Source organism: Gnatocerus cornutus, chromosome 5 (assembly GCF_029298725.1).
Source record: "Gnatocerus cornutus isolate USDA-ARS CGAHR chromosome 5, icGnaCorn1.1, whole genome shotgun sequence".
NCBI classification, from domain to species: domain Eukaryota; kingdom Metazoa; phylum Arthropoda; class Insecta; order Coleoptera; family Tenebrionidae; genus Gnatocerus; species Gnatocerus cornutus.
The window spans coordinates 4098994-4120990 of NC_142237.1; the positions used below are offsets into that span (position 1 = coordinate 4098994).

The 21997-nt window shown below is 33.3% G+C and overlaps 2 protein-coding genes across 2 annotated transcripts in view; one reads left to right on the plus strand and one right to left on the minus strand.

The window, feature by feature from the left end:
• usp (retinoid X receptor ultraspiracle) overlaps positions 1–7313 on the minus strand; it is a 34213-nt gene extending 26900 nt beyond the window's left edge. The window contains exon 1 of the mRNA XM_088037214.1: positions 6944–7313. Within this exon, the coding sequence (XP_087893340.1) occupies positions 6944–6962 (19 nt within the window). The 5' untranslated portion in view covers positions 6963–7313. The remainder of the gene's footprint in view (positions 1–6943) is intronic.
• LOC148173783 (thiamine transporter 1-like) lies at positions 7314–21964 on the plus strand. The gene is made up of 3 exons (XM_088037215.1): positions 7314–8027; positions 20631–20835; positions 20901–21964. Exons 1-3 carry the CDS (start codon positions 7722–7724, stop codon positions 21653–21655), a joined length of 1266 nt encoding a protein of 421 aa, XP_087893341.1. The 5' UTR covers positions 7314–7721; the 3' UTR covers positions 21656–21964.
• Positions 21965–21997: the final 33 nt, after the last annotated feature.

A 21997-nucleotide genomic window follows, 5' to 3' on the forward strand; every position in this document is an offset into this window, starting at 1 on the left:
ATTTAAAGTTCATCATCATTGAAAATCTATGGGAATCACACTGTATCATGTGAGCCACAAAATTTCTGTTGAGGGTAAGCCATGAAAAAGAGAGCCAAACATAGAAGTCATGTCGGAGTGAAATTTTGTTTTTGATATAACCTCAATTTTTTCATGAAAATATGTTACATTATGAGGTGCAAATAAGAGAAAATGTATCGTGTGTGTTTCCAGAATTGATAATGTATTCAAAACTAATTGAAATCCAATGACAAATGTCAAACTACTGTCAAATTTTTTCTCGACTTACGTAAATTTATGTGTTTTTCTTTAATCGTATGGTAACGGGATATTAACACGATCGAATGAATGTATTTGTAGATCTACACATCATCGAACGTGTTTTTGACACATTGAGGTTAAACATTAATAATAATTGTTATGATGTCATTGTAAACATGTACAACGTGCTTATAAATGTTTCTAGCATCAAGGGTGGCTAAATGTGGGTTTCGATTTGTCAAGTGACATTTGCTGTTAACCTCAAACATGAAGCAAAGTAAAAAGTTACAAAGTTTTGAGAAATAAACTGTTCTAGTTGTGGTTTACAATCAGAAAATGAAAAACTTGGACACAAAACCGTAACTAAAACGTCATTGAAGTAAGTAACAGTATAAATAATTTTCAAAATAGTTATATTCACAATGAAAACAAAGCGGCAAAATAGTGTACGACAGGAATTCCGAAGCCGCGCTTGATGCTAGAAACATTTATAAACACCTTGTATCTTATAACAGTTCTCAAATTAATAGACATCGCCGTTGCCAAAATTAAAAATAACGTAGCATTGTGCCTTTACATATTTTCGATCAGTTTGAATAAAAAGTTACGGAACCCATTCAAAACATGGAAAGACATAATTTCCCAAAAAAAAGTTCAAGAACATGTTTTATTAGTTTCAGGTTTTTATTTACCTATATTCCATAATTTAAACATTCTAAGGTCACCACACATAATAAAGACATCAACATCAATTTATCACCAACACATATGTTCAAGAAATCGAAGATGTATTTTTGGCGAGGAAAAAGAGGGGCATGACTTCACGGATGAAGTGTACAAATATTATTAAAGAAGCGACGTCACCTAAAACAAACGCAAGGACGAATTCTAAAAAAAATCATCTGTGCGTGTAATAAAAAATTGTTGTTCCAAACAAGATATTTTATTGGCACCATTTCTCTTTTGTTAACCTCACAGCAGATTTCAAGCAGGTGTCAACTTTTCTCGCTAAGTAGATTTAGAACTTTAGGCGGATTTTCTGACCCAACACCTTGGAAACGAAATTGTTTGATATGAAGTTATGCCATCCATGATGCCAGGAGGCGATTTTGTGCTAAATGGAACAGGAATTCAAAACAAATAAGATAATAGTGTCAGGGTCAAAAGCGAAGAAGGGAAAATGTGGAAATGGAGTCATTGATTAAAATTATTTAGAAAAGAAAATGAAAAATTATCATATACAGGTGTCCCAGAACTCATAAAGGACCCCTTAAGGTTGATCTGCTAATTGCATTCTGCGAGTGAATCTGCGAAAACAAAATTTCTAAACTCGGTAAATTAAATAAAAAATTACAAACGTTTTATTAATAAAAATAGGTGGTTATTTACTCGTTAAAATATTTGTTGTCGAAAAAACAAACTACTCGTGACTCCCAAAATGGCGAGTTCACAATAAATCACAATTGATCGTGTCAGACTGCCCATTCCAGACTGTATCATTTACACCAACAAGGACTTTGGCGAGTAATGTGACCTTCGAACTAGCTATATCAGGTCAAGGTTAACTGACAGGTCGATACTGCAATCGGGTTAGGTCAGAAACAAGTAGAGATGCCGCAATTCCCGGTGACGCACAAAGAGTGATGAGAGTGCGAGACGGCGCGGCGCAGGAATCTTGGAATGTCTGGACTGTAGTTAGCTCAACACCCATGGAATCTTGCGAAAATTGAAGATCCGCTCATGGTTCGTTTGTTGAATGTAATTTCTTGGTTTCAGATTTAAAGAAATAAGTTTTTAAAAGTAAAAAGTGTAATTTTATTGTTCATTTTCTTTTAAAGATTGATCGGATATTATTTAATGAGGAAATAATAGTAGTCATATTACACGCAGATGTGGGCGAGTTTTTTAATCATACAAATATAATATCAACTATTATACCCGAATTATATACCAGGCATTAATCTACAAGAGAATCATTTTCTACTCGTTGATACATTCACTAACACGGACATTAAAGCATTTATTATTATTTAACAGTTGTAGATAAAATATTGTGTTTGATTTCTGAGAGGATGTTCAAAATCAGTATACACTTGAAAAAAAACACTATGTGTGTCTATCAAAAATCCAAGACATGTTTTTAGATGCAGAGGCGGGCTAAAAATTTAAGAAATCTTACTGAAAAACAGTACCTAACATACTTCCTGCTAATTGAAGAGAAAGGGCTATTTCAAGAAGGCAAGGCTCAAGAAGAAAAAATCTACGTCGTTAAAACGACAAAACATATTTGGCTAGAGAAAGTGCAAGATATAATAATTTATCAAGTGTTCTTTATGAATATCGAGTGATTTATGATGTAAGCCAGCATTGATAAAAAGTTGACGGATGTCTTTTTTTCAGATTAAGAACTGGAGAACTTGGCAAACTTTATGAATTCTCTGATTCCAATAAACATTCCTGTTTTCTTATATCTCATTAAAACTTATAAAACTGTTGAATTGGGTTTTAACTTGAACATAAAAGTTTCGTTGTGGGTAAATAGTCATCAACTCATCATGAACATAATACATACAGCGTTATTACGGGCATAGCGAAAGAGGTGATAGAGACAGACCTGAAAAATAACTGTTTAAGAGTTGGAAGGCTTTATTTATCACCAATCAGAGTTTTGTAATTTACAAAGAACCACCGAATTTTGTATCAAAGTCATCCTAGAAATTTTTTTGATTAACGGCAAACTGCCATTATAAAACAAGTCATTTATACTATTTTTTCGAATTTGCACCCTTTTTTTAATAAAAAAATTAAATTTTCCAATTATAAGAGTTTTCGTGTTACACGATTGGTAATGGTTTTGTAACCACGATTTGCCACTTGATTTTCAAATTCAATTTATTGAATTTTGACTTAACGTAACCTAACCTCACAACCTGTATTCACAATCAGTTTATATGTATTTAGGTACATATATTGTTGGCCGCAAAGGACAATTATATTGATACATTTTTTATTCACGCAGCAATTTATTAAACACGAATAGTAAAATTCAAATTGACCAAGAACTTGACAAGAAACAGGTGACCAAACTAATTAGTTTTGCCAATTCTTAAAAACAAAATTTCCAACTTTGAGTTCTCTTATAGATAGATACCTATAAACGACTCCAAATTGAGTACTCTAATGGCCTATTAAAGCGGCAAATTCGAAAAATATTTATTAAAAATTTGGTCTCTCTTCGTTGCAGTACTTTTTTTCCTCTTATTGATCCCACTGATTATTCATTTGGTCGAAAGACTTGTTGGATTTTCCCAAAATTTCAAAATTTGATTGAATGAATTTACAATTTTAAAACCTTACATACAGGTGTCCGGAAAGTCGCGCACCACAATGCCATAGATGACCGGAAAAATGTTTAAAAAAATCCATGTCTTCAATTTTTCGAGATATGATGGATTGAAGAGTAAAAGTTTAATGCCAAAATTAACGATTTCTGTACAATAATTTTAGATCCAAATGAATTTGTTACCTAAAAGATTTTTTGCGCAAAGGCATAGTGCAAAAAAAATCGGAAAAATTATTGGGGGAACAGTTCAGCAATGTTGCCATTTTCTTAATTTTCTTTTGTACCTCCTGGGAAAACAGGGAGTCTGGAATTTTTTTCAACATTTTTTGGTATTCTGGGGGATCACCCAATCACCCCCTTTCAAGGTGGTGCGCCACTTTCCGGACACCTGTATGTATCTTTCTAAATAAAACGAAAAAAATTAAAATTATTACGGATTCCAAGAAAGTTTTTTTTCCTTAATTAGCTCTTGCTCTATGGTCGTAACGTTACCTAACACCTTGTGAATGTCTCAGATATGACTTCAAACAAAATCACATAGCTGGTTAAATCACAAATAAAAATGGACACCCGTTATAATTAATTATTTAATTAGTTAATTTGCTTTTATTCCAAATTTTAAGGAGATATAAATTCATTACCTGAGATGATAATCGATGATCACAAATGATTTATTTTACTATTTAAAAATTTTTGTCATGCACTATTTTGCCTCTTTATTTTTATAGTAATACCTCATTGTACAGGTCATTCTAGACCGTCTTAATATTTAAGCAATTAAAAAAAAACATATTTATTATTAGATTGCAAAGCACTGAACATTTTTATATTAATTTCGAGTATAAGACGCGCCTGAATTTTGAAGGCTTTTTTTTTAGAGAAAAATGTGCGTCTTATAGTCCGTAAAATACGGTATAATTATGTTTAAAATTATTTAATGTCATTTGAGTCAACGTTTTGTGTCCAATATTTTGAATTCCAAGCTTCAAATCACAACAAGAACAGTTTATTTTTCAAAACTAACTTTGAAGATGAAAAACCTAAACCCTCATTTGAAATGAGCGGCAAATTGCATTGCTACCCTTGATCCTAGAAACATTTATAAACACCTTGTATGTGTACTATCTGTTTTTCTAACTTCCGCACTGTCAAGTGTTAAATTAAAAAAAATCCATTGAATGTGTGCTAAAAGGAGGAATAAAAAAATGTCAAATATAAAAATTGGCTAGCAAATTGTTAATTAGAAATGCTCAAATTTAATTAAATAATATTAATTATGAATTATATTACACCACATTTCATCTGAATCTGTGGTCCAAACTTTAGCACATGCTCAAATTTTGGGACTGTACACGAAATTGTGTATAGGACTGTACCACCTAGTTGAATTTTTACTTTTGTTGGGTTTGTTGTTGATATTGACAAATACGTCAACCTGACAGAAACCAGAAATGATTTATGATTTTCCACAAATTTAGAGACTAAAACAAAAAGTACATATTCATCAGTTGCCTGGTTTGTTTCTAAACGTACGAGCAATTAAAACGATCAACTCACAGTAAAATTCGGAAAAACACGAGTATGTTATTCACTTTGCATCGAATGGGACGTAAATATTTTGCATTTCCAACAAATTCCTGGTTTAACAAATAATATCAATAATTGTAACCAAACTAATTTTGACAGCTCTCCCACTCTTTAAACCATTACCAATTTTAAATAAAATCACTAGCTGTCCAGATACACTCTGCACTTACATACACTTGTCGCCACCAAAATTGGGCCACAGTTTCAGTTGAAATACGGTGTATGTGATCCATGAAATTTCCATTTTAGGCAGGTCATGTATTTTGACGTACAGTAACAGCCAATATAAAGTGGTACAAGCGCTTGAACGACATTGTAATTCAGACCAAAAACTAAACTGTTGAACTGTGTACTAAGAGAATGTTATTTCTTAAAACTTAAAAATTATTAACCTACAAGGGGTAATCTGTGCCTACAATGTGTTTTTTACATACAGCCGCGGACACAAAATCTTAGACGTCATTTTTCTGACGTTTCAAAAATTTTAGTGTAGTCTGTGCTTTACTGTCATTGCCATTACTGACGTTTAAAACAACAAAGTATTGACAAGTTGACAATTAAGAATTATCAAGACTGAAGTATTTAAAACATATAAAATTAGAATAGTATCTTTAGTTAGAGAGCGGTATAAGCTACAGTCAATTCCTTGCAATATTAGAAATACCGAAAATTTTGAAATTAAAAGATTATAACGTATACAAGGTGTTTATAAATGTTTCTAGCATCAAGGGTGACTCGGGAATTCCTGTCGTGCACTACTTTGCCGTTTTGTTTTCATAATGAATATAACTATCTTGAAAATTATTTACAATATTACTTACGTCAACGAAGTTTCAGTTCCGGTTTTGTGTCCAAGTTTTTGATTTTCAGGTTTTAAACCACAACTAGAACCGTTCATTTCTCAAAATTTACTTTGCTTTATGTTTAAGGTTAATTGAAAATGTCAGTTGAAAAATCGAAACTCACATTTGTAATGAGCGGCAAATTTCTTTGACATTTCATAGCCACCCTTGATGCTAGAAACATTTACAAACACCTTGTACAAATTGACAATACAATAAAGTGAGGTTACAAATTCTAAGTGGGGTTTTACGTTTTTTATGCGACAAATAAATGACGTTGACGTCTAAGATTTTTTGTCCGCGGCTGTAGATTGCATTTAAAAGTAAAAGAAAATAAGCAAACACTGTCATTGGTTATTTTGGCCGCCACTGCAATGAGTTGAAAATTCTTTACCAGGAATGGAAATTCTGAAAGAAATTTCTAAAATAAATCCATTTTTGAGCGGTTAACTTTTGAATATTGTAACGCCAAGTAGCGACACCTGTGTTTTGCTTAACACACTTGTAGCGCAGGTAACAACCCACCTGGTCGCGAACCTGCTGGTACCTGGAAATCCGCGTATTAGGAAGATTCTTTTCCTAAAATGTTTCTGTTACTTTTACTTTACAAATTTATGTCGCAAAATTCAGAGTCCTCCAAGAACTGCAGTTGGCCACATACGAATTTTACCAAATTAAATGTTAATTAATACTTTCTCGTTGTTAATATAGGAAAATAATACTCTTGTTCACTTCCAAGTAAATCCTCGGCGAACACAAACGCTTTTTGTATCATGAATAATAAGACAATTTGCTGTTTGAGTTGAAATGCGGTCACTGAACCAAATAGCTCGACCCTGACTTTGTCATTGCCCTTTGTGTTTGGAATCCCTCTAAATTCCACCAAAATAAGAATAAATGAATTACATACCTCTATCTGTTGATTCCATCGTCTCAAAGGAAAACACATAAATCACAGCTAACGAGAAAAGCAGGGATTTTCACTCAAAACAAAGCACAAACGCGAAGCCTACTTTCGAGTATCTGTCTGCAATAAACATGGCCGGATTCCTTATGAACTCGTTATGTCCCGCACACTTTTTCGCTTATTCACAACAGAAGCTCACGCAGATGTGCCATCAGCCACCATCAATCTCTTTTCGACAAGTTTATTTAACTGAAATTCAAATAATTTTCATAAATACAGCCTCGGAAACAGCACTTGCAACTCTATTCTGAAAACCACGGACAGATGGCGCTGACCCGAAACGAGAAAGTTGAAGACGTAACCTTGAAACAGCTGTTGTGTGACCAGACACAGTAGAGCGGAAAATTCAAAAACAACTTGCGTAATTCTCGAAAATTGGGACTGTGTAGTAAAATAAAAGTCTGCGTAAAATGGTGCAATCGAAGGGCGTGTGATCTACTTAAAACCGCGAATAATCGCTTGTGCAAACATTTTTATTTCTTGGAATCGTCCTTCCTTTTCTAAAGTTGTCTCGTGTCGCTGTCTATTGCAAATAACCTTCGAGTTACACCAAATTGTTCGAATCAACGAATATGCATAATGTGTAAAATGAAGCCCAGTTAACCCCTGAACAAGCGAAATCGTTGTAGTGATGTAATACCGATTGAAAAATAGAAAGGTCAAACTGTGACTTTGCTCCAATCTCAAGTACAAGTGTTCAGTACTTAACTAAAGTGCCACCATGCACGATTGGGTTAAAGTGTCTCTCCTGTTGTCCATTTTTGGATTTTTGAAAGAGATTCGTCCGTCCGAACCGTTCATTTATGAGTTTCTCGTGGGGCCCTGGAGGAATGTCAGCAAGGAGCAAGTCACCGAACAAGTTTATCCCGTGGGAACATACAGTTACCTAGCACAGTCTTTCCTGGTTTTTCTCATCACGGATCTATGCAGGTACAAACCTTTGATTGTGTTACTTGGAGCATCGGGGGTGGTGGTATGGAGCATGTTGCTGTGGACCAAATCGCTGGTGGAACTACAAGTGCTTGAAGTAAGAAAATTTCATTTCTAGTTTTAAGACTAGCAAAGCTAGGATAGTTAAGTCTTATGTCGAATTAAAGTTATTTAAAATAAGCGCCAAAATCACTTTTGACAGTTTTAAGTATAGGCTTCAGATTCCACTAGACTTGTAAATGGTTGAGACAGGCAATCAAGAATACTTTAACACGAGGCAACCACCCAATCTGCAGTCGGTTAGATTTTTTATTCCATCGTGTAATTTTTAGCAAAGGTCGTGTTTTGGGGTACAAAAGAAAAATTTTGTCGTCTTGGAACAATGTTTATAGGATTTAGTTATGTAAATGAGGATTTCAACAATGAATGAAATTGACACAGTGGCGGCCAAAATTAAGTACGTAGTACAAGTTTTGAACCACATGTTTTTCAAAGTTGAGCTGTTTAAAACAGGCTTTCAAAGTAGGCATAATGATAAATTATTGTAGGCTTAACAATAAAAACTATGAAACAAAGAAAAGACATGCTTGCAGTTGTAGGCTACTTACACAGTGGTTTGCTAATTTTCTTTTAATTTATATTCCACTTCTTGTAGGTTAATACTTATTAAGTGCCCATCATTATAAATATGATAAATTTCGATTAGTAATTCACAGTTTAATTTTTGGTCTGGATGGCTATGTCGTTCAAGAGCTGTGGCGCTTTATTTTGGCCTTCACTGTTTTATGATTATTACTGTAGGTCTAATAGACATTAATAAAAGAAATTGAAAACATTGACAATGTTTTCTTCGAGAAGCTAAAACGCTGTGACTATACGATAGTCTATTTTGACTATTTACAAGGTGTTTATAAATGTTTCTAGCATCAAGGGTGGCTATGAAATGTCAAAACAATTTGCCGCTTATTACAAATGTGGGTTTAGATTTTTCAACTGACATTTGTAGTTAACCTTAATCATGGAGCAAAGTATGTTTTGAAAAAAAACTGTTCTAGTTGTGGTTTAAAACCTAAAAATCATAAACTTGGACACAAAACCGTCGTTGGCGCAAGTGACATAAATCATTTTCAGGATAGTCATATTCACTATGAAAACAAAGCGGCAAAGTAATGCATGACAGGAATTCCAGAGCCATCTTTAATGCTAGAAACGTTTATAAACACCTTGTATTTTCGTTTTATGTACAATTAATTGTTTACTTAGTTGTTCTGATGACGTCTTACTAGAAGATTGATAGATTCGTTTTTAATCCTTTCTACAATAACAAAAGAAGTGTACCCGTTTATTTTGATTGTAACTGTATAGCAAGATTTATACTTTAAACAAATACAATAATGTGTGTCTTCTAAAATCTGAAACACTAATTGGGTAAAGTGTATGCTATAATCCGACTATTTCGGTTTTCGCAATGGGCATTTTTTTTTTAGTTTTGAAAAATATTCAAAATTTTTAGTTTGTTCTTAAAATTAATATTTCTAATTTTTACCACTTACTCTAGAATCTTATAAGTTGCCACAATCAATATGCAAATTAAAATCACCAGCCTCGCCAAATTTTCTAATGTTTATTTTTTTTTAATTTTCAATTTTTTCTAAAGACGAAAATTAAAAAAAATCTGTTGATGAAAGGACTGCTCGTTTTATCAAATTTTATTTCTGTTCGGTTAAAATTACCAGAGCTACAATTTTTTAGAAAGATTTTGGAAATTATTGATTTGTTCAAAAAATAAAAATTTCAATATTTTGCTTTTTTGTTTTAGCATCCTTTAATTTGGTCCAATTAATAATCTAATCTAGTAATCAAGCTCATTAACTGTTTTTTCGAGAAATATTCAAAAACTTCTTTCTAAAGATGAAAATGTCAATTTGCAATGTTAAAATTACCAGGGTCATAAGTTTATTAAAAAATGACGTTTAAAATACGTTATTCGGTCACGTTCGTATTTTACCTATAGTAAATTTTATGTCAAAATAACTGTCAAGGTGAAAAACACTAGTGGCCAAATTATTTTGGACGTTATTTATCTGACAATTTGGAAACTTGAGTGTAGTCTATGGATTACTATCAATTTGACTTATGAAACTTAATACATTTTGTCAAAAGTGACGGTAATAATGAAATATACAGAATGATGAAAAAACTGCCCATTATTGGAGTACCATGTCCTTTTCAGTTAAACCATCTCAGAAATTAAAACATGATCTAAATCTCTCCTTTTTACAATATGATTTTTTTCAAAGGAAAAAGGCAATGCTGTTCAAACCTTTTTAATAAAATTTTACATTCGCCAGTCTCCATAACTAAGTAACTAATACTAAGAGGTTTAAAATGTTGCAACATTGAAAAATTTTCTACAAAACCAAGAAATAGTAATTTAAAAAGTTTAAAAAAATTGTTTGAAAGCACTTTTTGTCTTTTTTTTGACACAGAATGTCATTAACTGTAAAAAATGTGATGTCTAACAATGAAATTGTTATAAAAAGTTTGATCGTTTATAAACGAAACTTTCTAACTTTGTTAAAAAAAGCACAAATTTCGTTTTGGTTTTCTAATTTGGGCTTAAAAAAGAATTAACTGCAACATGATAGGTAGGTAGCATGAGCGCCTTTTTTTCATTACCCATTCTGGGGTGTCCCAGAACTCGCGCCTCAGACACCCTGTATAATGTGTGCTTTACACTTTATGAATTGACTAGATAGGAGAGAGAATATGATAGAGAATTTTGGACAGGATTTTGTCATTCAAAATTGATTTATCTAGTGGCACATGATGATATAGTACATATACAAGGTGTTTATAAATGTTTCTAGCATCAAGCGCGGCTTTGGAATTCCTGTCGTACACTATTTTGCCGCTTTGTTTTCATAGTGAATATAACTATCTTGAAAATTATTTATAATGTTACTTACTTCAATGACGTTTTAGTGACGGTTTTCTGTCCAAGTTTTCGATTTTCAGGTTTTAAATCACAACTGGAACAGTTTATTTCTCAAAATTTACTTTGCTTCATGTTTGAGGTTAACTGCAAATGTCAGTTGACAAATGGAAACCCATATTTGTAATGAGCGGCAAATTTCTTTGACACTTCATAGTCACCCTTGATCATTGACTTTAACTAAATAACCTAGATGGTGCAAAGTACCCGCCATGATGTTCCTACTCACCAGCCATACTGGAAATAGTGGATTTAAATTTTTAGGCAACCCGCAATTTTTAACTGTAATGTTTTACTCTAAGTGTAAATAAACCACCGAAAATAGTCTAAAGAAACATGCAAAATTTGATAAATTATAACTAAAGTTATATAACCAAACGACCAAAATAATAAACAAGAGCTTTAATTAAAAACTAGGTTTTATTTAACCATTTTAAAAATTTTCAAAACTGATCACTGTTACAATTTTTGGTTATTTTTATACATTAAAATTATACATTATACATTATAAAAACTACAGACCATTTAGTATTTACACTCATTATCATTGGATTACAATAAAATAGAACTATTTTATCAAAAATCACTGAGAATTCTACAACAAAAAAAAGAAAACAGACTACCATTAACTTCTTACAAATAAATTATTATTTAACTCATTATTTAATCAATAACGACGCTTGTCAACTTATTTTAATGCCATCCTTAAAAAAACATCTTAGAAAAGTTATAATAACATTTTTTTTACCTTTTAAAATGTAAAACAGATTTTGAAATATAGGCAACATTTGATACGCCGGTGTATCAAATTAATATCATTGCATACACAAATGCTATTTTCAAGATGGCCCATGCTAGGAACACGGATTTCTACCCCCACCACCAGCTTTTCACCGTCTAGGTATATTGGGTGCGATTTTGGTTCTCCTAACGATAATTATCGGTACCGAGTATTTCGTTTGGTTACTTTTCGGTTTTCACCAACCGTAAAAATTGATGCGCTGTTGCCACATATTATTCGAGATGACGATAATTTCACACTTGTTTTCTACCGATCCAAAATTTTTAAAAAACATGCAAAATGGTTCGAATTGATGTTGTCTAAGGGCACTACGAAGTAAATGAGTAAGTCTGCCCCATGGTCTGAACGGAACAAAGCCATAAGAAAGCCTTTAAAACATTATAACCAAATATTTTCTTGACAGTTCATACCATAGAACATGTATTTCTTATCTGACTTTTGTCCAAGTCAATGTACAAGTCAATGACGTCATCCTAGTTGACAGTACTGACGCTATTGTTTTCGTTACTTACGCAGCTATTATCGGTACTGCAACAAAAAACTTCTCGGCAGCCTGAACCCAGACGAAAAGATGTTTTCGGTAGTACATAACCTCAACAGTTTGTTTACTCACTACGAAAGACAAGCGAAATTACAAATTAACGTTTATTAACATAATTCAATTGAGAAATGCGACGATGGCTAAATTCACGAATGTATTATATTTATTTCTAAGGTTAGTTTTTCATTATTTAGATGAAACATGAAGAACATTGTGTGTAAAAAATTAACTGGACAGCAAAGGCTGATTTTTCTTTCCTTTTTGATGGATTGTTCCAAAATCTTACATTAATGTCCATACAAAGAAGTTTGCTACTTGTTTTATCTTTGGAATAATTATAAAATGGAAACATTTTTATTTAAGGCGTTGGTGTCCATTTGAAACCAAAATATTTAGAAGCCAGAGCTGCTAAGTCTAGTAAAAACCAACAACTCTGAACAGTTTCATATGCCAATTTTGGGCAAGAAAAAAATTCTACGTTCAGTTTATGAACAGTAGAACTAGCGAGGTTTGGAATTGAATTGAGAATGTGAGTGGCCAAGAGAATAAATAATCAAATAGTTACCAACAAAATAAAAGAAAATATATAATTCAGAACTTTGCAATAGAATGATAATATCAGCCTCAACGTCGTGGTTAACACTTCGATCATCTTGTATTGCATCTTTTAAAATTATTTATTAGAACCTCACAACAACGGCTCAATACAAGAATATATCTGAAACCTTTGAAGGATCTGCTGTGGATTAAAACAGTGTCAAAAGGTAGGACATTATCAAATAGCCAAATGAGGCATCGAGCACTTCTACTTGCGAGCGGTTAGCTTTCTGATCAAAAACATTGGTAACTTCCATTTTACAGTTTGTGATCACTTGGGAAGGTGAGGCTCATTATAGATTACACCTAAATTGGTAATATGGTATTAAATTTTGTTTTTGAATTGATTTGTGAAAATATCTATAAATATTAATCTAGCCAATAAATTCTTTAAAATTAGCACAACTATCTGAAGTGCAATTCAATTGTTCTCCTATTAGAACGATTTTTAAGTTTATCATTAGAAACAATTTTAAATTTGGGCGTTTGGGATTTCCAAATTTCTTTTTTGTGTTGTTCACTATGTATTTTTGACATGCTTCCTGGTATCTTGGAATCTTTTTAAAGGCTAGGAGTAACCATAAGTTACCTCTTATGTAGAATACCGCATTGGGTATAATTAAATCTATAGAACAGATTAAACCAGATAAAAGTCATCACACGTCCTCCAGGAGTAGGTAAATTTAATACAATTACAAAATATTGTACGACGAAGATTACCGAGTACATCGGGTCATCTGGAGATGTTCCAGTTCGCGTGAATATCGCATGTAAAATGAGTGGAACTGAAACTGAAAATGATGAGCCTTATGCGATATATTCTAAACAACAAACTGAATTCTATTTTTTTTCAAGGGTTATGATTATAATAAGTGATCATTAATGTTAAAATTTATATACAAAAGTATAATAATAAATTTAGTATGATTTTAAATTTGCCAGATACAAAAGTGGTGAGGCGCAGCCTAATTTGCCTCATATGGCGAGTCGCCACTGGTATGTGCGGAGTCAGGTCAGGTTCTCACATGACATCAAGTTATTCATTGTGTCTTTAAAAAATTCACTAAACTGAAATAGAAATGTATATTATCTATTTTCTAAAATGAGATGTTTTTTACTATTCGTAGGGAAGATTGAATGCATCAACTATTACGGAGTTGCCTTTTAAACGATTCCTGACTTAACCCTTCTATTCCCCGTTCTTGCGAAAGGAATAAAATTAAGCCAAATTGCACATGTTTTAAAAAGTAACACACTTGACCAAACTTGAACCGGAATCGGAAGATTGCCGATAAATCCTTGTTAAAATCAAACCTGAGGAGCGAAGTTTTCGTAAATGTTAAGTAACACCCAAGAGAAGTAACATTACCGGCATATAACAGTTAAAAAACTATCAGGCCAACTTTTGTTACGGCGGACGTCAGAAATCGAAAAAAATACACTGCTTCGTGCGATGGTTCACAAAAACAAATATTGTTATCATTATAAAAAGGCTTCTTGAAGGTTTAAATTGCAGGTTTACATGCTCTGCGACACTTGTTAGGTTAGATATTAACTTTTCAAAATACACTTGAAGTTAGCGTTTAACAAAAAGATGTGGCAACAGCGCTTGACGTGTTAGGGAGAACCAAATTACCAACCTCAATGAGATCTCTGAAAAATTACTAACAAAAATATTTATTAATCGTTTGAGAGCCAAAACGGCATGCATTGTGTTAAGGCAGACTTAAGTCTTAGAATAGTGTCGCTCTTTTGGCAAAATTTCGTCCGCGGGACCGATAAAACAGAGAAATAAAATGGTCACGTGATGTAAACAAACGAAATGCTCGGTACCGATAATTATCGTTAGAGAACCAAAATCGCACCCATTATAACATGTCACTGCCCTTGATGCTAGAAACATTTATAAACACCTTGTATTAAAGAACGTGTTTTATAATGGCCTATTTGGTGGACGAGTTCCCGGTGTACAAAACGAGTCGTAGGCGAGTTTTGTATGGGGCGAGTGCACCAATGCCATTATTATTATTATTATAAAACAAGTCCTTTATACTATTTTTTCGAATTTGCACCCTTTTTTTAATAAAAAATTTAAATTTTCCAATTCTAAGACTTTTCGTTTTACACGATTGGTAATGGTTTTGTAACCACGACTTGCCACTTGATTTTCAAATTCAATTTAAAATTTGACATTTATTGAGTTTCACTATCACCACAAACCACGTAGGCTTAGACACGAAACTCCAATACTAAAAGGAGGGGGAAAACACTAGCGACAAAGTGGTTGTAGGGGAAACTATTTTGCTAGGCGGGAAATATAAATGAAGAGATTTTTAGTATTACGTTTATTTATTTTTTTTTATAACGAAAATTGCCGAAACCACATTCCGTACAAGGTACTATGGTTTTATAACGTAGATGTTTTATGATACGTTGCAAAATTTTGTAATTTTTTTCGGACAAACTGAATTTTATTGTACTACAAACAAAAAATATTTCGTCAAAGTTTGCAACATATTTGAAAAAATCATCGTTAAAAAACTGTGGTACGATGTACGAAACGTACTTTTGCTAAATGTACCATTCTTTTGTTACATCAATTTGAGAAATAGTAAAACAACAAGGAAATGAGGTTGTTAGTTTGTATTTTTCAGATGTTTTAAAGATAATGACGAATTTATGATTATATAACTATTTTAGGCACAAATATAAAATTTCATTGTCGAATCAAACTCAGAGGGATCAGTACTTTTACACTAATTTTGAATGAATTATATTTGAGTTGTGTAAAAAAGTTTCGTTTATGAAATAAAAAGAGTTGACTACTTCAAAAGACATGCGCATAACTTCTCAACGCCCAAATTACCAAATCCTAGCCGAAAAATCTATGTGTTTTTACGTTTTAATTTGGACAAATATTTTTGCCTGGCCTGATATTTGATAGGATCAATTAAATTTTGATTCGGTTTGGTTTTTAAAAATAATACAAATTTTTCATCCTGGCCTTTTAGAATTCGGTTCACTTGTTTGCACCAAAAGTGCAACAGAACCTTTACAATTAATGATGAAATATAGTTTGGAAGATCCGAATGATCGTTACACTTAAAAACATTCATTGTAATTTGTGTATGCAAGAATGTTTGCAAATGTTTACCCAGATTATTACTATTGCAATAACGAGGCATCAAATAAAATAAATACGCACAGGCCTGCGATACAACAAAATATAAAAAGCTACCAGGTTTAAATAAGGTCGACCCGTTGTACTGACTTCCTTCTATAACTTCTAAAGGCACGTCCCCATCACTGGCAGTTAATTGTTGCTTACAAATGGTACAATTTCTTCCCCTTAACGCTTTTCTCCCAATATATCCTGCAAAGTAGGCGATCGTGGATCTGGCAACTCTGGTCTTTTTCGCGGAAAATCCTCCTTTTGGCAATGAAAAACTTGGTTTTAAATCGGACGCTGCATTTATATTGGTTTCTGAACTTGTAAAAAAGGACCTCAAATTATCCAAAGCTCCGGTTGTCCGATCTGCTTCGCAATTTGATGCGGGAGAATGATGCGCCATAAAATTGTTTACTACCAACGCCTTGAAGGAATTAATGAAATGAGCTGCATCAGGCGCCGTTTCTCTTCGACCATGGCTTCTTATCGCGAAAAAAAATTTTCCAGGCAGTCCTGATTGAAGGCTCTTGGAAGGAAGTACTTCATTTTTGAACATAGTATGTACTTCAATTCTATGAAACCATTTAGAGTTGAGCACAAATTTATTACAGAAGGGACTTTGATAAACTTCCGCTTTTCTTGATCATAAAACTTGAAGTTTTTTAAAAAGCGACAGGCATCCCTCCAAAAATCCTCGTGCTGCGAATAAGTTGTAACACATCCTTTTAGAGGTTTCCCAGTAGGAGCTAGTTTTGTGTTGCCATTAAGGCTATCAAAAAGGGTGTCCAAAAACAAAATTAACTCTCGCGTATCGGCAGCCTCTGGTGGTAAATTATATTCCCCTCTGGTGTCTACAATGAATACAAGTTAACAATAAATTATCACATCATTAAACCTTACCTCTAAACGATATTCGTTTTAGAAGAGAACCCACCTTATGGCTGAAAACTTGTGCCATAATTGAAACCTTCATTTTGTTCATTTTATTTGGGTAGATATGCCCATCGGTTAATTTTGGACACAATCGAGTATCGTCTAGTTTATCTAAAAGGTATAGCTGTTCGATGTGGCTCCATTTTCCGACCTTCTGGGTATTTTGGCTTTCAAAATAAATATTTTTGTTCAAAAAATTATTTCGAATTCCTTTAAATAAATGAGGCACATCATATAGTGCAACAATTTCCTTATCGTGCACCGTAAAGCTCAAAAAATTGTTGTCCTGCTTATTTGATTCACGAACCAAGCTGTTGATTGCCGCTTGGTTGGCACTCCCTTGATCGCAAATTGTGCAAAGGATTTCTAATCCAACCTTCTGACATTCTGTAATCAATTTTTTTATCAGCTTTTTTAATGGCAGTGACTTTATTGGGCCAGCGCTAAATGTAAATGCAAGGGCCTGTTTCCATTGTCGGTTCAAACCCTTTAGCATGAAAACATTCACTGAACTTGCTATCCGTGGAACCCTGTTTTCACCATTATCTTCAATGCCCACAACTAGGTCTTGCTGGCAATTGTATTGCAATAATGAGGACAGTGACATTTCATCAAAAACAAGAGCGCAAAATCGGTCATTTTTGTTTTTGAGTTTTTTAACCGCTACCTCAAGGCTATGAAATATTGAATTGTTTATTCCGGGACTAAATGGCACTTTACTTAATAGGCTACTTAGTGTTCGTGGCGACGGCATGGCAAAAATTTTTGAAATCAGTTTATAGCATTTTCCACTGCTTTTTAATAGAGAAAGTGCCAGAAGTTTTTCATTAAGCGTGAATCTTCGGCCACGAGGATTTATGCGCTGTGTTCGAATCTGCTGCATAATAAACATCTGAGTGGCTTCATTTACAGGGTGTAAATAATTGGCCAAACTTGGGTTTTTAAGGGCTCTTTCAGCTTGAACCAAACGTTTTTTCATATTTTTGACATTCTGGTTTGCCTTTGCCGTTCTTTTTGCCCATTCTCCAAAAGACTTGTAAAACTTTTTGCAGCGGGGAGTCAAGTCCATTGCTCTGGTAACACCCACAGAATACAGAATTCCTCTTCTTTTTTGGGGACCTACAAAATCAATAGTGTTGTAAATACTGTTCTATACTCATATATTTTCCTGGATATCTGTAAGTAATCGATGACTGATTTCATTTTAACGTAAGGACTGTCCTATTAGCTGTTGTCTTTCTCCGCCTAGATTGCTCTATCATAATTAGTTACTGATAAGGTCAGGCTTTGATCGCGCTCTGATGAGCCCAGGACCGAATATTTTTAATATTTTGTCCGAACTCTATTCATCACGTTTATACAAGTGGAACAACAATATTAAGGTAAAAAAGTGTTTTCTTAAGAAATATGTCAAAATATAATAGAGTGTCTGTATTTAACTAACATACAGTAACGCTGATTTGGCATTTATAACTACTCAAAAATTTTTATTTTTATTTACGAAATCTACGTATTCACTTAAAAAAATATTGCTAAATTATATTTATTTTTACAATAAGTACGATCAACTAGACTAGACTAGTCGAAATCAGATTTTACACTATGCATAGCATTCGTCAATCTCAACAACACTGTTTATTTTTTAAAGAAACGGCGCAAACATAACACATACCGGCCAAATTCCCAAAATTAGAATAAATAAAATACAATGGCCGTCTAGTACGGAGCGTACTCTGTTCACACATTTTTAAAATTTATGAAAAGAATCAGGTAATAAAAATAAATTTGTAAGTTCTGTGTGCATCTATATCCTATTTTTAGGTAATTTTCTTTGAAATGATTCAAATTATGAATATACTTTTAAAGAATAATTTTTGACCTTAAGGTTTGTACTGCTCAAAATTCGGTCTTTAAAGTTTAGACAAAATCCTAGAAAAACAAAATCTTCCAGAAAAAAAATACTTTACCGATTTCACGAATGGCTGAATTACTTGCTTCAAAATTTAACAAATTCATTCCAGATGTTGAAGGCTGCGGTTCAGATGCAATAACATCGATAGATTTATTATACTCTAAAAGCTTTGAAATTAGTTACTCACAAAAGTTGAAACACCCCTACCTTCAAAAGGTGATTGAGTAGTTAAACTACATGTTGGGCTTAATGTTGATGTTGGGCTCACTTGGATAGTGATAGGAACTACAATTCAAAGATTATAAATCGTTGTTTGAATAATAATTGTCTTTGTTCTTTACCTGGCAAAAATAGTGTTGGCACAGCATCTTTCCGGAGACCACGTTTTGTACCCGGAACAAGATACTCTTACTAAAATGTTTATTGCAAACAAAGTAAGAGCGGTAAATCTCTTCCGAGGTAAGGTTTCCTAAATCTAAATTTCGCACTGCAGCCACCCATTTCTTCAAAAACTTGGCATCTTTTGGGAACCGATGCCTTTTTTGAATTCTATCAGTACATCCCGGAACACAACATTTATTTTTATAAATCACACTTTTTGTCTCGTCCATACTGCTGATAATATACGAAATTATCTGAAAACCATTACAAATTGTTGTATGAACGTTGCATCAACGGTGATTGCATTTATTTCAGTGAAACTTACCACAACTAGAAACAAGATTGTGAATAGTTCTGAAAAGAACTTATTTTTGGACAAAGCAGACTCAAACACTTGAGTAAAACCAGAAAATTTCGCGCTAAACAAGTTAAAAAAACTGTTTTACAAAATGCGCATGACAAATTATTGACATGCGCGTCGCTTGTGTCTAAATCGACAAAACAGGTTGCTATTGTTATCAACATTTCGCTGGTTTTTGGCTGAAGCGCCATCAAACGGATGTAGGGGAAACGTTTATCCATGTTTCAAACCAATAAAACCTTATGCCAAGGTCACTATACCTATACTTTCGGGTCTAAACGTGCGTGGTTTGTGACTATCACTGAATTTTGACTTAACGTAACCTAACCTTACAGCCAGTATTCACATCTATTATATTTAGGTACAAATATTGTTGGACGCAAAGGACAATTCAATTATATTGATACATTTTTTGTTTACGCAGCAATTTATTAAACACGAATCGTAAAATCCAAATTGACCAAGAACTTGACAGGAAACAGGTGACAGCCAGACTAATTAGTTCTGCCAATTCTTAAAAAACAAAATTTCCTACTTTGAGTTCTTTTATACAAGGTGTTTATAAATGTTTCTAGCATCAAGCGTGGCTATGGAATTCCTGTCGTACACTATTTTGCCGCTTTGTTTACATAATGAATATAACTATCTTGAAAATTATTTATAATGTTACTTACTTCAATGACGTTTTAGTTATGGTTTTGTGCCCCAGTTTTTAATTTTCAGGTTTTAAACCACAACTGGAATAGTTTATTTCTCAAAATTTACTTTGCTTTATATTTGAGGTTAACTGCAAATGTCAGTTGACAAATCGAAAGTCACATTTGTAATGAGCGGCAAATTTCTTTGACATTTCATAGCCACCCTTGATGCTAGAAACATTTATAAACACCTTGTAGATACCTGTAAACGACTCCAAATTGAGTACTTTAATGGACCTATTAAAGCGGCAAATTCGAAAAATTCATTTGACACTTGGCAGTTAACAAAAATTAAATGACCGTTTTTGCAGGTTTTTTACGGAACTTTTATGGCAACTGAAGTGGCATATTACACATACATTTACGCCAAAGTCCCCAAAGAATACTACCAACAAGTAACATCGCATACTCGAGCTGCAATTCTTGCTGGACGAGCCATTTCCGGAATTTTGGCCCAACTGCTGATATCGTTGGAATCTGCAGATTACTATGAATTAAATTATATCACATTTTCTGGTTTGTATTCCGATATTATTATCATAAAGATAACTAGTTGATACGAAAATATTTAACATTTTTAGCAATGATAGCAGCGACGATTTGGAGCCTCTTTCTTCCTTGGGTTGAGAACACAATCTACTTCCATCCTGACCTCGAATACGAAACAGGATATACTCGAACTTTCCTCGATGCTTTTACTTTGATGAAAAAACATTTCATCGAGTCCTTCTCGAATAAATACGTCTTGAAATGGTCGTTTTGGTGGGCCCTTTCTACATGTGGCTTCATTCAAGTGCAGTGCTACATGCAAGTGCTATGGAACGACATCCAGAACGACCCCAACATTCCTATTTACAATGGCGCCGTTGAATCTGTTTTGACAGTTCTAGGTTTCATGGGAACCCTTTTTGCCGGCGTTTTACGAGTCGATTGGAAAGTAAAAGGCGAACTCACACTGACGATTTGTTCTCTAATCAGTGGATTTATTTTGTTGTATACGTCTAGAACCCAACACATTATTTTGAGTTACATTTGTTACATCATTTTTGGGGGAATTTACCATTTCATTATCACTATAGTCAGCGCGGAAATTGCGAAAAATATTAGTGACGATAGTTATGGTTTGGTTTTTGGGATTAATACTTTTATAACTCTGGCAATTCAATCGATTTTGACAGCTGTTGTCGTCACCAAAGATGTGGGATTTGCGTTAAACGCACGAGATCAGTATTTTGTTTATGGGTGCTACCATATTGGTATTAGTATCGTATTTATTGTTATAGGACTGACTAGTTGGTTAAGATCTAAAAGAGATTATAGAAAAGCGGACTGTTAGCCTTATATCTGGTCCCTATAAAATAATATAATATCGTAGTTGGCGTTGAAAACAAGACAAAATGTGCCACGTGATCTCTACTAATTTAAGAAACGTCAACTGTCAAATTTTGTAGGTCTTAAAATACTCAAAATTTGACGATGTAACATTGTTCACTATTTGAACTAAGTGGCAAAGTGTTGCTAAGGGTTCAACTCCTTTGTTTTTAGATGTTATATTCTTTTATAGAAACCTTGTAGTATTGTAGACGTACAATTCTATCAGTATTCCATTTTTCATGGAAATTTTAATAAAGACTGTTTTTAATTACTGTTTTTTCTTATTTAAGCACGACATGAAAAC

Coding starts and splice junctions, on each gene's coding strand:
- LOC148173783 (XM_088037215.1), top strand. CDS start 7,722: ATGCACGATTGGGTTAAAGTGTCTCTCCTGTTGTCCATTTTTGGATTT. Junction 8,028..20,630: donor TGGAACTACAAGTGCTTGAA/GTAAGAAAATTT, acceptor CCGTTTTTGCAG/GTTTTTTACGGAACTTTTAT. Junction 20,836..20,900: donor AAATTATATCACATTTTCTG/GTTTGTATTCCG, acceptor TAACATTTTTAG/CAATGATAGCAGCGACGATT.